The 18,557-nt window shown below is 35.0% G+C and overlaps 1 protein-coding gene across 6 annotated transcripts in view; it reads right to left on the reverse strand.

The window, feature by feature from the left end:
* The window catches only part of LRRC49 (leucine rich repeat containing 49), a 161,367-nt gene that overhangs the window by 111,828 nt on the left and 30,982 nt on the right, over positions 1–18,557 (reverse strand). For 5 of the 6 annotated variants that reach the window (XM_055277921.2, XM_055277917.2, XM_055277920.2 and 2 more), the window contains one exon: positions 4,039–4,100. In XM_055277921.2, coding sequence (XP_055133896.1) covers positions 4,039–4,100 — 62 coding nt within the window. Of the gene's footprint in view, positions 1–4,038; positions 4,101–4,206; positions 4,297–18,557 lie in introns of those variants that run through there. The other variant, XM_055277923.2, reaches the window with a different exon arrangement.

An 18,557-nucleotide genomic window follows, 5' to 3' on the forward strand; every position in this document is an offset into this window, starting at 1 on the left:
TGGGAGGCCGAGGCGGGAGGATCACGAGCTCAGGAGATTGAGACCATCCTGGCTAACACAGTGAAATGCCATCTCTACTAAAAATACAAAAAAAAAAAAAAAAAAAAAATTAGCCGGGTGTGGTGGCAGGCACCTGTAGTCCCAACTACTCATGAGACTGAGGCAGGAGAATGGCATGAACCCAGGAGGCGGAGCTTGCAGTGAGCTGAGATTGCGCTACTGCACTTCAGCCTGGGCAACAGAGCAAGACTCCGTCTCAAAAGAAAAAAAAAAAATCGATATACTCTGAAGGTCAGTGAAATAATTTCCTCGTTAAAATACCAACTAGTACTAAATTAGACAACTGTAGGGCAATTTAAAGTTTCCTAAATAGAAATAGATTCTTTTCTAGAAATATAATTGATATAGGGTGACTTATCAAGTTGAAATATAACTTGAGAAAAATGCAAGGAGAATGATTTCCTGATAAAGGTAAAATTATAAACCATTTTCAGTAAAATTTTGAAAATAGCCTGGAGGATTACCTTCTCTTGGAGAATAGTGATGAAGGAAAAGTCACACCCCAAAGCGTGTGCTTCAGTGACCTTTAACCATACTATATGTACTAACAAAGGTCATTAAAGAACTTAAAACAGCATTCCTTCCTCAAAAAGAAAAAGAAACCTAGTTTACAATTTTCAGTGATATCATAAAGAAAAAGCTGAGTCCAAATAACATTGTCTTACTAAAGTAAGAAAAGAGGTATGAGAGGTCACCCTGGCAGAGAAGAGTATTTTATCAGTGACATAGGTTAGAAATTCCAATGCAGGCCGGGCACGGTGGCTCACGCCTGTAATCCCAGCACTTTGGGGGCCAAGGCGGGTGGATCACGAGGTCAGGAGATTGAGACCATCCTGGCTAACACGGTGAAACTCCATCTCTACTAAAAATACAAAAAATTAGCTGGGTGCGGTGGCGGGCGCCTGTAGTCCCAGCTACTCGAGAGGCTGAGGCAGGAGAATGGCATGAACCCAAGAGGCGGAGCTTGCAGTGAGCCGAGATTGCGCCACTGCACTCTGGCCTGGGCGAAAGAGCGAGACTCTGTCTCCAAAAAAAAAAAAAAAAAAAAGAGAGAAAAGAAAGAAATTCCAATGCAAAGTGACAATAAAAAACAACATTATTTTTGTCAGTTTTATTGTTTATTGTTTTTAAATGCCTTACAGACAATGCACCTCCTTATTGTCTGTACCCTGGGACACACCACACCCACCACCCTAACCCTGATATACCCCACTGCATAAATAAAAGGTTTAGTTTCTCTAGAAATTATGGGCAAGATCCTTACTGACAAATCAGTAAATTGACCTGGAAGCCCAAAACAACTGCCAAGAGAACTTTGATTTGCTTATGGCTTTAAACCTCACAGGTCCACACATTAAACACAGACTAAGTGACCTAGTAATAACATAAAAAAAGGACACACCAAAAAGAGTTCTTAGATCACATAGAAAAATATTTGTTTGAGGAATTAAGTTCTCCTTATAAATCTTTTCAATACAACTAGTAATACCTGTACTAAGAACACATACATGCTAGATGCTGAAGAGGCTGTAGTAAGCAGTACAGACATATTCCTCTGCCTTTGTCAAGTTTACAGTCTAACAGAAGGGACAATATAAAATGAAAGTACAATAAACTCTAACACTGCAATAATAGTGGAAATATAAGAAGCTATTAATGCATGTAGCAAGATCTCACAGAATTTTTCAAATTTTTTCATCTAACCCATAGTAAGAAACATATTTACATTGTAACCCAGTTTCCATGTTGTCTATAGTAAAATAACATACATGCATATGCATACATAGACATATCCATATATAATTAAAACTGGAAAATTTTTATGAAACAGTGTATGCTCTTAAAATATGTGACAAACTCTGATATTTTCCATTCCATTGTAATTTGGCTGGTTTTAAATCACTAAATTGATCTTAGGATCCCTATATGGGTTTTGACCTGAAGTTTGAATAACACAGACCACTGGTATTTTTAAGTCAGCTGCATTTTTTAAATAAAGGTATGAATTCCTGAGCCCTACTTAAAACTACTGAATTAGAGTCCATGGAAGATAGGTCCCAGAAAGCTGGCACTGTAAAACCTGGCAACTCTATTATGCCAGGATATAGAAGAACAATTGTGTCCTGAATATATACTGTAGCTATCACTACAGGTTATCTGACAGCCCAGCTATCTGAGATATCTGTATCTTGAGTAAAGTTCACAGAAATATTTTCAAAGTTGTTCTCTCTGATTTTTCCCTCCTCAGACCCAATATATTCGCTATACCACCTCCTGGACCACAAGCATCAAGAAAAGCAGAGCAGGAAATGTACTGTGCCTCAAAAGCAGATCCGCTGGAAACACTAGAGGAAGGTATACTGTGAAAGCTACATAAAAACACAGAGAAAGCAATCACAGAGAGAATAAAAGCCTCAAAGTTGTCAGATGACTTCTATCTTTATTTTCTTTTGAAATCACACTTTTTAAAGAAAGTTATAAATATTAATCTCATTACTCTTAACTTTGTTTTGCTGGGTGAGCGGAACTCCTTTCCAGGTTGGGAAGAAAAATTCCCAGATATAGGCAACCAAAACCAACTTCCTACAGAGCTAGGAATTTAGGAGTTTAGAAATTCAGATATCCTGGGGACCTGGGAACATCATAATCCCTATATAACCAAATTTATATCTCTCTTTAAATTACTCCCCATAAACAAGAAGCAAAAGAAATAATGAGTTCCACCACAGGTTGGGGGAATCTAAAAGTTTGTATCTTAAACAGAGAGTATTTCACATATTATAAAAATGACAGACTATCTTCTCTAAAGTGTTGTCAATGATTTTTAGGAAGAAATTCCCTTAAAAAAATGAGTGACCCTTCCATTGCCATTGAAAAGAAATTCTACCTCCCCAACAAGATAGAATAATGGCACCTGGAATGTTGCATTCAAAATATACTAAGAAGAATATGAAAAGTCTATCAAAAAACTTTAATATTTTTTCCCACAGAAGAGAAAAAAGAGAAAGAGTATTTTCTTCAAAATAATGTCTATTTGCAAAGCTCCCTGTCTTTAGATAATTTCTGTCTTTTAGAGACATAGTACAGGATGATTGGGTTAAAACAAGTCTGATGGCAGACACGCAAAAAACATGCCAACAGACAACACACAAAAATTAAACTGGTTTTTAACACAGAAGCATAGACCTGGAGTTCAGAAAAAGATATGCTCTAAATCTTTTTATATATATTTTTTACCCTCTTATAAAAGCAGATTCAAAGAACAGCCTTGAAGTGAAACTAAAGAACTGAGGGCATTAAAAAACCCAGTTCAAACTAAGTGGCTCCTGGGAAGGAGGAGAAGGAAAGAATTAGGGAAAAAGTAGGGGCCCTTTTGCATTGAAAAGTCTTACTGTATGTCTCAGCTCCAATTCTAAATGAGACATCATCACAACATAAAGGATAATATGCTTCAAATAGTTAGAAAACTAAATTTATACATTTCCATATTCTAATCCACTGTCTCTTAGCAGCATTAATTCTAAGTAGAGATACTAAGTTAGAAGGCAGTGTGGCCTAATTAGCAAGTGGCTCAGTGACAAATATAGCCTGCTGTATTAAAATTGCTTAGTAGCTATACAAATTGTAGCTGACAATTTATGAAAGAAATTCTAATTCAACTGATCAGTGCCGTGAATGTCAAACAAAGGACAGCAAAATATATGTTGAAATTTCCATGTACTCATGTTTTACAAAAGAGCAACTCTAAAGCATAATTAAATCAAAAGCACATACTATATTAATTTCATCATGTTAGCATTACAGGCAAGAATACACACAAGAGCTTTGCTTTTCCACAAAGAACTTTGTCTTATCATTTTCTAATTTAAAATCTTCCATGCTAGTAAAATTCTCCAAGGTATTTACAATCTTAATCTAAGGCGCTAGAACCCACACAATCAAGTTATAATGAATGACAACTTGGGAGTTTCCACTTACCTAGATATATTGTTGAAGCTGAGAAAGAGATGTTGGAGGCAGGGCAAATTATCCACATCTCTCTAGAAGAAAACAGAAAGCAAAACTTAATCAGATGAAAGAAAAAAATATTATAAATGTCTTCTTGCTAAGCTATTGAAATATAAAATCATTTCTATTTACTGCAACCTTGCTACATCATTGATTTCTACTGGACAGTGAGCTCCATTCTCCTCCACTGCAGATTAAATGGGAGGGTTTCAGTACATCCGCAGAACAAGCTGCACCACTCGCAAGGTAAAAAGCACTGAGGAGACAGGGAGAGATGCTGCCGCTAGCCTCTTTAAGCATGCTTTTGGGAAAGATGCCAAAATGCTACTTCAGCACTTCAACTGTAGCACAAATACAGTATGATCAAACATTTGTTAAAAATCACTGTTAAAAAGAAGCCATTCAAAAGCTTTGACATTTAAATTTATACAATTAGCCTTCTAAACAATAGTGAGAATTTTAAAGCTATTTAACTCACTAGTCTCAAAACCTTGGAAATAAACCATCAGTTACAAATGAACCAATACACTAATGATTCCCCCATAAAACTAAAAGCAAATCATGGTAAGTGTCACTGAAGGGTACTGTAAGGGCAATTTCTCATCTAAGCTTATATCAGAGGTTCTTACAATAGGAAATCTACCCTGTTATATTTATGTACACCACCCCAAAAACATAACCACTGCTGTTTAAATACAGTTAACCTGAACAAATATTGAATTGTTTAGGACCAAATTATTTTTTTAATAAAACAAAAAATAAAGTAAAAGCTACCTAATTTATTTCATGAAAAGACATAAACCTTCTGAAAAGATTTACATATAATGGAGTAAGAGGATCTTAGAGACGCTTAGTAACTACCAAGTCTACAACCTTATTATTCACCTAGAAAAGTGACCAGTCGAGGTTACTATGGGGGGAGAATAAGGGTGTGGTGGGAAGGTGGCCCAGGAGTACATACAGTCAGTCCCTAGAGACTGAGACAGGGAAAGATTCCAGTTATCCTGACTTCTAGTGCTCTGATCCTCAAAGTGTTACATACTGCCATGTCTCATATAAAATGTTTTTCATTTTTAAGGGCAGTATCATTTGCAGTAATTCTCAGTTATATTAATTTGAATAATACAAAAATAAGTATATTTTATGTGTTATTGTGACCAATAGTTAATCCTAAATCAAAACTTGTTTTACTGTTTCCGTAAATCATTGTCTTTCTTCCTCCCTCCTTTTCTTCCCTCCATTTGAAAACTACCATTTCTAAGACCTGAGTAAGAGTTTAGGCAAGTGCATTAAAATTATTGACAAACCTAGCTTTTCCCAAAATGCTGTATTTATTTTCTTAAAGTTTGTTATTCAAAGAAAATATAAAAGTGATAGAATTAGGACAGAACCACTTTTTAATGTTTTTTCAGAGAACAAAGGAAAAATGAAGCTGCCTTGTTTTTCTACCTACCCTATGTACTATTCTCCAAACTTCTCGCAACCCTTTAGACCCTAAACAGCGTAAAATCAATACAATAGCCCATGATCAATACACTGGCTATGTATACCATTCATTTGACATTACCATTCTCAGGCCCACTCCCACGAAGCCTATTCCGCAGATGTGAGATAATGACTTTTAGAGCTTTTCATGGCCAAGGAGTAAGTCTGTGGAAACAGGAGGGCAGCCAAATTTCCCTCAGTAGGTGATATACTTCATATGTTGGCAAACTTTTAAAATCATCTCTTTCAGCTACTTCTCTCTGATATTCCCACAAATGGAGAAGGAGTGATAGACTAGTGGTAGGGCTGGCTCATTTCACTCCAGGGCCCTAGTTTCCAAAGGAAAGGGCAGCCTATCTGGTCTCTAGAAACATGAAGTCACAGCCAGACTGAAAACCCTCTCTGTATTCCTGGGGAAATCTCTTCTCCCAAATTCTTCCTGGAATCTACCTGAGACATTTCTGGGCACAATCATTGTTACTGGCACTCAACCTGGAGAAAATGAGAGGTAGCAGCCTTTAAAAATACATTTTAAATCCTTTGAATCAAGGCATCTCATTAAAAAAATACATTTGTCCCTTTGAGCTCCAGCATGCCATCTTCAGAGATTATAAACACCTTCTAAGACATAACTTTTTTCAATTAAAATAGAAAACTCAAATTCCATCAGGATATAATTTGTGAGAAAAAGTTTTTTAAGTTTATTTGACAAAATTATAATATTATAACTAATATTTGTTTATGAGACAAAATTTTACAAGTCTTTATCAAATTTTTAAAATCATTAAATGTCATTGCCTAGTAGAGTTATCAAAAATATAAAAATATTCACAAGTTGAAACACTAAAATACAGAATTCAATTCTATATATCCTCATAATCACTTACATAGATACCCTTTCCAGAACTTTAAAAAGCAAATAATTATACACAATCGTTTTTTGTTGTTCCAAATTTCATTTCTGTAAGAAAATGTTAACTTTTCTCCAATTTTTTTAGCAATTCTGATATACTTTTGTAACGAAATTCTAGCATTATAATAGACAAAAAGAAAACACCATATTTACCATATCAATTATCTATGCATGCATTATTTACAGAAGAAAGACCTGCTAAAAACTACTAGGGGATGGCTCCTCTAATTTAAGAGAGTAAACAAAAGATGGGATATATATATAAGATTCAGGGAGTACAATTCAGCATCTAGGAGAGGCAAAGAGAAATCCAAGGATGAAATCTGTATAGCAGGGCTAAATGCAAGCAGACTACATTAGACAGGGGACAGGAGGCTCTAGAAGGGTATCTCCAAGAGGTAAAAATGAAACATAGATCACCTGAAGTCTTTGCCCGTACAGAGAGGAATTTTAGGGTTCTGTTGAAGAGTTTGGACATTAATTAATGATAGTTAAACAAGCCCTAAATTGAGACAGCTATTAATCTCAGGGAAAACAAAAGTTTAACATCATGGTCCAAGACTCACTTTGAAAACCTCACCTTGCTTTGTCAACCATCCTAATCTATTCTATCATAAATGTATCCATTTTCATTAAGCCCCTGCATTGAAAGACCCACCCTAAACCAGAACCCCAAGAAATTTCAAACTAAATCTCCTGCCTTTGCCTTTGAAGATACAGCCAAGGCTATGTCAAGGCAGTGTGCTTTTACTTGCCAGTAGTAATTTCTCCTTTGCTTTATCAACTAGTCATTCTGGCAGTACTCTGCAGGAGCCAGCACTCAACAATCTGCTTACCGAAAAATTATTTCGGAATGACAGGGAAAGTGGAAATGGGGGTTAGGGATAATGTAAGAAAGCTAAATTCTCATCTATTTAAGAAAAAGTATTTATTTTACTGTCAAGCATTAAATACCCCGAAAATATCTTTTCTGGAGGTAACTATTTCAGCGTCAGAGAAACTATAGCAAAGCAGCCAGAATGTTAACATACCTAAGAGGAGAGGAAGAAAAATGAAATAAAATGTTTACAGGTAGGGGGATATTTACAGCTCATCTGTTATTAATTTCCTCATTATCTTAATTTATTACTTTTAATAAAACATAATACTGAAAATAATATTGAAACATTGTTTGAAGTAAAATTCAAAGCTATTTTATGTATTTGGAAAATATAGTCTTTTAAAAAACAGACAAAATTATTTACCACAAGATTATTTGAGAGGATTATAATTCTTTATTTTTCAAAAAAATACTGACTTGTTTTCTGAGAAAAATGCTTGTCCTACTCTGCTCAGGCACTGTTGTCTGTATCCCTAAACTGCATAAAAGAACTAAATGGCCAGGTGTGGTGGCTCGCACCTGTAATCCCAGCACTTTGGGAGGCTGAGGTGGGTGGATCACCCGAGGTCAGGATTTCGAGACCAGCCTGACCAATATGGTGAAACCCCATCTCTACTAAAAATACAAAAATTAGCCAGGCATGGTGGCGTGTGCCTATAGTCCCAGCTACTTGGGAGGCTGAGACGGTAGAATTATTTGAACGCGGGAGGCGAAGGTTGCAGTTAGCCAAGATTGTGCCTCTGTACTCTAGCTTGGGCAACAGAGCAAGACTCCATCTCAAAAAAAAAAAAAAAAAGAAAGAAAGAAAAAAGAAAAGAAAAGAACTAAATGATTCAGCAATCTGACCACGTTGGGGAATATCTATCACTGGAGCTATTTTTAGAGCAGCTTCCTCTAGAGGAATAAGGAAGAAGAAAGGTGAACAGATAAGGATTTTGACATGCACCAAGTAGGGCAAAGATGACTATAATAAAATCACAGCTACCCTCATTTTTACTATGTAGGCTTTCATACAAAACAAATTAGAGTAAAAATATATAGGGGTAATTATTCTAACTTTGAGATCTGTAAACAGATTCATTCACAAAGCATCAAACAAGCTTGGAAACAAAAAACAACGAAGTATTCCTTTTTATAAAAAGACTTATTAAATTAATTCCAAAATAACTACTTGCTTCACCCATCACTTTGTGACACAGACACTTATTATATGAGGACTAATAGCTGTAAGCCATCATATTAAAACTCTAATCATATATATAAATGCCAGTGAAAAAAGTCCCTTATTTGGCTCTGTTATCCAAAGGCATTAATGTGCTTATCTGGTTTTTGTAATTGTTTACTACCCATTACACAGCAATAGATATCAGTCAATTCACCAGTCTGATTTTCTTCTACACACTGTTTTAACACCCCAGAGCAAAAACTGAAAAGGAACTTAAAACCAGACCAGTAAGAAGGTGCTGACTAATTAGGGAAATGTTCAGTCTTTATAATCTAGGAGATCTAGATTTAACAGCTTTGAGGAAATCAACAAAAAGCCTCAATTTCATAACCATAGGCTGTCCCTCACTGGAATTTACAGTTCAAATTTACATCACAAACATAATCTAAAAAGACCCCTCATAAAAAATGGTACCTGGCAGTCATGACCCTAACACTCCTGGCAAAACTGTCTAGAAGGACACGAATTCAACTCAGGCTTTGCAACATCCTGACTATTCCAAACTATTAAACTATAAAGAAAAAATTACCATGAGTAACAGTCAGTAGAACTTTCAGGCAACAGATGAGCAAATGCCAAAAAATTAAGAAAATATAGTAACTTGATAAAGACTATGGAATATTTATCTTTAAATTTAAAAGAGCAATGAAAAAAATTAAAAACAAGAAAAAATAAGGTACATGCATGCCTCGTTTAATCATGCTTTGCAGATATTGTGCTTTTTTTTAAATTTTACAAACTGAAGGTTTGTGGCAATCCTGTATCAACCAAGTCTATCAGTGCCATTTTTCCAACAGCATGTGCTCACTTCGTCTCTATGTCACATTTTTGTAGTTCTCACAAGATTTCAAATTTTATTATTATTATATTGTTATGATTATCCGTGATCAGTGATCCGTGATATTACTATTGTAATTGTTTTGGGGCATCACAAACTGTGCCCATAGAAGGTGGCAAACTTAATCAACAAATGTGTGTTCTGACTGCTCCACTCACTGGCATTTCCCCCATCTCTCTCCCTCTCCTTGGTCCTACCTTTGCCTTGAGGCACAACAATATTAAAACTAGGCCCATTAAAAACCGCTACAATGGTCTCTAAGTGCTCAAGTGAAAAAATGAGTCACAAGTCTCTCACTTTAAATCAAAAGCTAGAAATGGTTAAGCTTAGTGAGAAAGGCATGTTGAAAGCTGAGATAGGCTGAAAACCAGGCCTCTTTCACCACTTAGCCAAGTTGTGAATCAAAGGAAAAGTTCTTGGAGAAAATCAAAAGTGCTACTCCAGTGGAACACACAATTAATAAATAAAAACAACAGGAAGAAAGTTTGAATGGTCTGGAAAGATCAAACCAGCCACAATATTCTCTTAAGCCAAAGCCTAATCCAGAACAAGGCCTTAACTCTCAACAATTCTATGAAGGCTGAGGGAGATGAGGAAGCTGCAGAAGAAAAGCTGGAAGCTAGCACAGGTTGGTTCATGAGGTTTAAGGACAGAAGCCATCTCCAGAACATAAAAGTGCAAGGTAAAGTAGCAGCAAGTGCTGATGTCAAAGCTGCAGCATGTGCTGATGTCAAAGCTGCAGCAAGTTACCTAGAAAATCCAGCTAAGATAACTGATGAAGGTGGCTACCCTAAACAACAGATTTTCAATATAGAGAAACAGCCTTCTATTGGAAGAAGATACCATCTAGGACTTTCATAGATGGAGAGGAGAAGTCAATAACTAACTTCAAAGCTTCAAAACACACGCTGACTCTCTCGTTAGGAGCCAACAAAGTTGTTGACATTAAGATGAAGCCAATGCTCCTCTGCCGTTGTGAAAATCCTATGGCCCTTAAGAATTGTGCTAAATCTACTGTGCCTGTGCTCTATAAAAAGAACAACAAAGTTGTATGCTGATGATAGTATATCTGTCTGCAGCATGGTTTACTGAATATTTTAAGCCCACCATTGAGATCTGCTCAGGAAAAAATTTTCCTTTCAAAATATTACTGCTCATTAACAATGCACCTGGTCACCCAAGAGACCAGATGGAGATGTACAAGGAGATTAATGTTGCTTTCATGCTTGCTAACACAACATCCATTCTGCAGTCCATGGAGCAAGGAGTAATATCAACTTTCAAGGATTATTATTTAAGATACACATTTCATAAGGCTTTAGCTGCCTTAAATAGTGATTCCTCTACTGGATCTGGGCAAAGTAGACTGAAGACTTTCTAGAAAGAATTGACCATTCTAGATGCTATTAAGAACATTCATGATTCATGGGAGGAGGTCAAAATATCAACATTAACAGGAGTTTGGAAGAAGGCGATCCCAACCCTCATGGATGACTTTGAGGGGTTCAAGACTTCAGTGAAGGAAGGAACTGCAGATGTGGCAGAAAGGGCAAAAGAACTAGAACTAAAAGTGGAGCCTAAAGATGTGACTGAATCGCTGCAATCTCACGACCAAACTTGAATAGATGAGGAGTCACTTCCTACGGATGAGGAAAGAAAATAGTTTCTTAAGATGGAAACTGCTCCTGGTGAAAACATGCTATGAACATTGCTGAAATGACAACAAACAATTTAGAATATCACATTAACTTAGTTGATAAAGCACCAGCAGGGTTTGAGAGGATGGATTTCAATTCTGAAAGAAGCCTTACTGTAAGTAAAATGCTACCAAACAGTATCTCATGCTACAGAGAAATCTTTCATGAAAAGAAGGGTCAATGAGGCAAACTTCATTGTTGCCTGAGTTTTACACCACAGCCATCCCAACCTTCAGCAACCATCACCTTGATCTGTCAGCAGCCATTAACATCACGGCAAGACCCTCCTTCCACCAGCAAAAATATTACAACTTGCTGAAAGATCAGATGATCATTAGCATTTTTATTACTAAAGTATTTTTGAATTAAGGTATGTACATTTTTTTAGACATAATGCTATAGCACATTTAATAGACTACAGTATAGTGTAAACATAACTTTTATATGCACTGGGAAACTAAAAACTTCATGTAACTCATTCCTACATTTATTCCTACATTTGCTTTATTGTGGTGCTCTGGAACTGAACCCACAGTATCTCTAAGGTATACCTGCATTAGAAATAAAGAAATCTGGGCATTTATGAAAAAAATTCATGTAGAACTTCTACAAAGAAAAAACTACAGTCATTTTTAAAAACTCAATGGATGGACTGAAAATCAAATTAGATAAATTGAGGATAAAGTTAGTGAATTCAAAGGTAGAACCAGATAAGTGATAAGAATGAAGAAATGAAGCAGAGAGAAATAAGAATGATGAAAATTATAGAAACAAAGAACAGAACGAAAAGGTCCATACTATATCTAGTAGGTGTTTAAGAAGTAGAAAGATAAAATGGAAGTGCAATATTTGAAAACATAAAGACTCAGAATGTTCCCATAATAAATGAAAGATACACGCCAGGCGTGGGGGCTCATGCCTGTAATCCCAACACTTTGGGAGGCCAAGACGGATGGATCATTTGAGATCAGGAGTTCGAGACCAGCCTGACCAATGTGGTGAAACCCCGTTTCTACTAAAAATACAAAATTAGCCAGGCATGGTAGTGCACATCTGTAATCCCAGCTACTCGGGAGGCTGAGGCAGGAGAATTACTTGAACCCGGGAGGTGGAGCTTGCAGTGAGCCAAGATTGCCCTTGCACTCCAGCACGGGCAACAAGAGTGAAACTCTGTTTCAAAAGAAAAAATAAATAAATAAAAGAAAATAAATAAATAAATGAAAGTTATGAATCTGCAGATTTAGGAAACACAAATATTAGGTATGCTAATAAAATTATCACATTTTATTAAATCTAACATTATCTTACAACTATTTTATTCAGCACTTGGGGAAAATAAACTTAAAATTAACTTATAGTAGAATAATATATCACTTAAAATTTGTATTTATTACTGAAAGAGCTCTTTAAGACTTAACCAGATTTTTTTTACTGAATATCATTTTTATGCATACATAAAAAGTAAGTTACACAAAATAAATTTGTTGAACTTCCAAAATATCTCTACTTACTATATAGATGTGGTAGAAAGGGCAAAAGAACTAGAACTAAAAATGGAGCCTAAAGATGTGACTGGATCTGGTATATAGTAAGTAGACAAATAGATGGAACAGAATAGAGGGTCCAGAAAAAAGGTCCATTTGATTAGTACTCGATTTCAACAAAGACAACAATTTAATTCAGTGGGGAAAGCAAGGTTTTTAAATAAACGATAATGAAGAAAATAGATATCCCTATGTGGGAAAAATGAACTATGATCCCCTACCTCACAGCATACACAAACTTAATTAAAAATGGATGACAGGCTGGGCATGGTGGCTCATGCCTGTAAACTCTGACACTGTAGGAGGCCAAGATGGGAGGATCACTTGAGCCCAGGTGTTCGAGACCAGCCTAGGCAATGTGGCAAGACCCCATCTCTACAAAAAATAAAAAAATTAGCCAGGTGTGGTGGCATGTGCCTGTAGTCCCAGCTACACGGAAGGCTGAGGTGGGAGGATTGCTTCAGCCCAGGAGGTCAAGGCTGCAGTGTGTGATGTTCGAGCCACTGCACTCCAAGCTGGGCAACAGAGCGAAACTCTGTCTCAAATAAATAAACAAATAAATGAAAATAAAAATGAATCACACACCTAAATAGAAAGGTAAAACTATAAACCTTCTGGAGGAAAATGTAGGTGAACATAGTCATGATATTGGGACAGGCAAAGATTTCTCAGACAGAACAAAAAAGATAATAACAACTAACAAAAACAAATTGATAAACTGAGCTTCACTAAAATTAGAAGTTTCTACCCATCAAAAACACTGTTAAGAGAGTAAAAAGGCAAGCCTTTTTACATGGAGAAAATACACTCAATATATATGTCAAACAAAGGACCTGCATCTAGAATGATAAAAAGATAACTATTTTTTTCAAACAGGTAACAGATTTGAACTGATACTTCATAAAAGATGAAAAGATGCTTGAAAAGATGTTCAGCATCATTAGTAATAAAGAAAATGCAAATTAAAAGCACAATGAGAATCATAGAATTGCTAAAATTATAAAGACTGACAAACTTTGGCAAGGATATTGAGCAATGAGAACTCTCTATTGCTGCTGGGAGTATAAAATGGTATAATCACTTCATAAAACTGGTAGTTTCTCCACATCCTCTCCAGCACCTGTTGTTTCCTGACTTTTTAATGATCGCCATTCTAACTGGTGTGAGATGGTATCTCATTGTGGTTTTGATTTGCATTTCTCTGATGGCCAGCGATGATGAGCATTTTTTCATGTGTCTGTTGGCTGCATAACTGTCTTCTTTTGAGAAGTGCCTGTTCATATCCTTTGCCCACTTTTTGATGGGGTTGTTTGTTTTTTTCTTGTAAATTTGTTTGAGTTCATTGTAGATTCTGGATATTAGCCCTTTGTCAGATGAGTAGATTGCAAAAATTTAAACCATCATTCTCTGCAAACTATCTCAAGGACAAAAAACCAAACACTGCATGTTCTCACTCATAGGTGGGAATTGAGCAATGAGAACACATGGACACAGGAAGGGGAACATAACACACAGGGGCCTGTTGTAGGTGGGGGGAGGTGGGAGGGATAGCATTAGGAGATATACCTGATATTAAATGACGAGTTAATGGGTGAAGCACACCAACATGGCACATGTATACATATGCAACTAACCTGCACGTTGTGCACATGTACCCTAAAACTTAAAGTATAATAAAAATAAAAAATAAAAAACAAAAACAAAAACAAAACTGGTAGTTTCTAATAAATTTAGACATCCACCTACCCTATGGCTCAGTAATAACACTCCTACATATTTACCTAAGAGAAATGAAAACATTTGTCCACCAAAATATATATGTAAACTTAAAACTATGACCATGTTTGGTGGCTCATGCCTATAACTCCAGAACTTTGGGAGACTGAGGCAGGAGGATCAGTTGAGCCCAGGAGTTCAAAATGAGCCTGGGCAACATAATGAGACCCTATGTCTAAATAAATAAATAATTTTTAAAAACTGCAAGAATATCCACAGCAGCTTTATTTGTAAGAGCCAAAAATTGGAAATAACCAATGTGCCTGTGAACAGAAAAATGAATAAGCAAATTGTATGATATTTCTACAATGGAATACAGCTCAGTAATGTTTTAAACTACTGATATGCACAACAAAATGGATGACTATCAAGACATTATGTTGAATATACAAAAGAGTACATAATCTTTATGTACGTACTTTTCAAAAACAGGCAAAATTAGTCCACAGGGATAGAAGTCAGAATACCTGTGGGGCAGGGGAGGGTACTGACTAGAAAGAGGCACAAGGAAACTTTCTGAGGTGATAGAAATATCAGTCACATGAAATTACTCAGATTAAATAGAAGTTATTGAACTGTACAGTTGATTGTGTATTTTATTGTACCTAAATTATCCCTCAATAAAGTATGAAGGAAAAGTCTTCATATTTAGATTTAAACTTCTCAATCACTTTTCAACTAATAATGTTCATGCTTTTCACACAATATTGTCTTCTATGCCATTAAGAACATTGATGATGCAGTATATCCTAAAAGTGTGTTCCATTATTGTATATGGGATTTTCTTCCAAATACTGATACCCATTCTGTATGTTTTGATACTATAAGATAAAGGAAGCACCAACATGAATTGTTCACACAGCTTCTTGTTATTTTGAAATTTCTTTCATCTATTCCAAGGAGTTTCCTCAATTTCTTCTGCCTTCAGTTGCATTGCTTGACACATGATAGGCAAAATCTCTCTGAATCTATCTCAGCAACAAATGTAATACAGCTTCAATAATACATGGCTATCTTCCTTTTAAAGTATTTGATTGTTAACTAGCAAGAGAAGGTAGAATTGCAGCCATTCTTCCAATGAAAAATAATTTGTCTCACTAATATTAAACTTAATGTCTTTGCTGCCCTATTTCCATAACTTTTTGAATAGAATGTTTCATTTCAATGCCAAATCATGGTGTAATATTTTAAAATGCATTTTGAACAGTGATTAAACTCAAAACATACAGTACCAGCAACTGAAATGACAATAGTACAAACAGCATAACCAAGTCCACATATATTTAGGCAATGAAATTGCTGTAGCCTGTATAACATTGATTTAAGCATGCTATAGATTGTAAGACACATCTAGATTTCAGAGTTGTTGGAACATGGAAAATGTCTGTTTCAAATAAATAAAATAAGATAGTTCCACACCTAAACATATCATAGTAAATCTGAAGGACTTCAAAAAGAAATCTTACAATCTTAAAGGCAACCAGAGGAAGGAAAAGAAGATACCCTATACACCCATACAAATGATAGTAGACATTTTAATGACAATAACAGAAGCTCAAAGACAATGGAATATGATATTCAAACATCTGGGAAAAAAATAACTGCCAATCAAGTCAAACCATCAATCATGAATAAAAGCAAAATAAACTCATTTTTTGATAAACAAAAACTGAGAGACTTCAGAGTTATCTTAAAGAAACTTTTTCTAAATGATATATTTTGGGAAGAAGGATAGACAGAGATGCAGAAAGGAGTGGTGAACCCAAACAAGCATGTGGGCAAATCCAAATAAGCACTGACTGGAAACAATAGCAATTAAAATGTCTAATTTTGGAGGTAAAAGAATAAAAAGAAAATACTAGGCAACAAAAACATGTAAAATGGAAAGGTTACTGTATTAAATGATTCTAAGGTCCTTATCTAAGGTCCTTATCTGATAAGAGGGTAGAGATGTGTATTAACTCTGTGATTTAAGTCAAGTGTATATTTTAAAATGCTAAGAGTAACCATTAAAGTGAATAAGAAAGAACAGAGAAAACACTATCAACCCAAAATAAGACGGAAGAAAATAAAAACATAGGGAAAACATAACAAATAGGAAGCATGAAATAACATCAAAGTAAAAAATCTAAACATATCAGTAATCACAATTAGTACAATAGACTAAAGTCTCTGGTAATAAGACAGATTCTCAGATTATATGTTTAAAAAGGGGGGCTATGCATTCTTTATAAGAAAAAGGTTGGAAGTTAAAGAATACGTACTTGACATACACTGAAAAAAACTCAGCATCTTTTCTCTGACATTCCTGCCATACTCTTCACAAATGTCAATGTCATGAAATACAAGAAAAGACTCTTCTAGATTAAAGAAGACTAAGGAGACATGACAACTGAATGCAATGCATGATCTTGCATTTTCTTTTGCTATAAAGAACATTATTGGGACAAATGGCAAAATCCAAATGAGATCTATAGATTAGATAAATGGCATCATATCAATGTTAATTTCCTGAGTTTGATAGCGGTACTGTTGTTATAAGACAATTCCTTGTTTTTAGGAAATACATACCGAAGTATGTGGCAATAAAGAGGCATTATGCCAGCAACTTACTCTTAAATGGTTGAAAAAAAGTATATATTAACTGATACATGGAGAAGGAAGAAGGGAGAAAGTAAGCAAGAGAGAAGATAAAGCAGGTGTAGCAAAATGTTATCATTTAGAGAATCCGGGTGCATTTTGTACTGGGAATTCTTTATACTATTATTACAACATTTTCTGAAAGTATATCAAATTTAAAATTTTTCTAAAAAGATTAGGAAATAAAAAAGATATACCAAGGAAAAATAACCAGAAAAGCCTGATATTAACATTAAATAAACATTAAGGTAATAAGTATTATTAGTGTCCTGTTATATCCCAGTCACCTAGAACAATGCCTGGCATATAGCCCATGCTCATAAAATACTTGCTTAATGAAGGAGTTAGTAATAAAGAGAGTTAATACATAACAATAAAAGGAACAATTACCGAGAAGATATATTAATTTTAAACTTGTATGCTTCTAGAAACATAGCTTCAAAATACCGACAAATACTAGACAAATACATTGATAGTAAGCATCAACTATAGATACTGACCACATACCAGGCAATAAATAAGTAAATAAAAACCTCAGCAAACTTTAAAGTACCAATTACACATAATCTACATTTACTGGTCACAATGCAATTAAATTAGAAAAGAATGGCCATAGAATAAAAAATCCATACATTTCAAAATGTTAAGGTGTACTTCTAAATAACACATGGATCAAAAAAGAAATCACAGTAAAACATGGAACTTAGAAAATGTTTAGAACTAAATAATAAGAAAAATACTAAATTTCAAGACTTATGGGAAGAAGCTGAAGTGATTTTTAGAGGGAAATTTGTAGGCTTAAATGCTTTTATGAGAAAATTTAAAAGACTGAAAACTAATATATGAAATATCCAACACAAAACTTGAGACAGAAACAGATAAAACAAAAGACATATACAAATGTTGGTAATATTAGTTCCTATTATTTTGGGGATATCTGAAATGTTTGAGGTTTTTTTGAGTTTTATTAATTTTTTGCTTTAAAACTTTTTATTATTAATTTTAAATTTTTGTGAGTACATAGTAGGTATAGGTATTTATGGGGTACATGAGATGTTTTGATACAGACATGCAATGTATAATAAGCACATCATGGACAATGGCGTATCCATGCCCTCAAGCATTTATCTTTGAATTACAAACAATCCACTTACTTTATTTTAAAATATACAATTAATTTATTATTGACTATAGTCACCCCATTGTGCTATCAAATGGTAGGTTTCATTCATTCTTTCTATTTTTTTGTACCCATTAACCATCTCCACCTCCCCTCAACGCCCCACTACCCTTCTCAGCCTCTGAAAACAATCCTCCTACTCTCTATGTCTATGAGTTCAATTGATTTGATTTTTAGATCCCACAAATAAGTGAGAACATGTGATATGTATTTTTCCATTCCTGGCTTATTTCGCTTAGTGTGATCTCCAGTTCATTCATGTTGTTGCAAATGACTGGATCTCATCCTTTTTTATGGCTGAATACTACTCC

This window comes from Symphalangus syndactylus, chromosome 5 (assembly GCF_028878055.3).
Source record: "Symphalangus syndactylus isolate Jambi chromosome 5, NHGRI_mSymSyn1-v2.1_pri, whole genome shotgun sequence".
NCBI classification, from domain to species: domain Eukaryota; kingdom Metazoa; phylum Chordata; class Mammalia; order Primates; family Hylobatidae; genus Symphalangus; species Symphalangus syndactylus.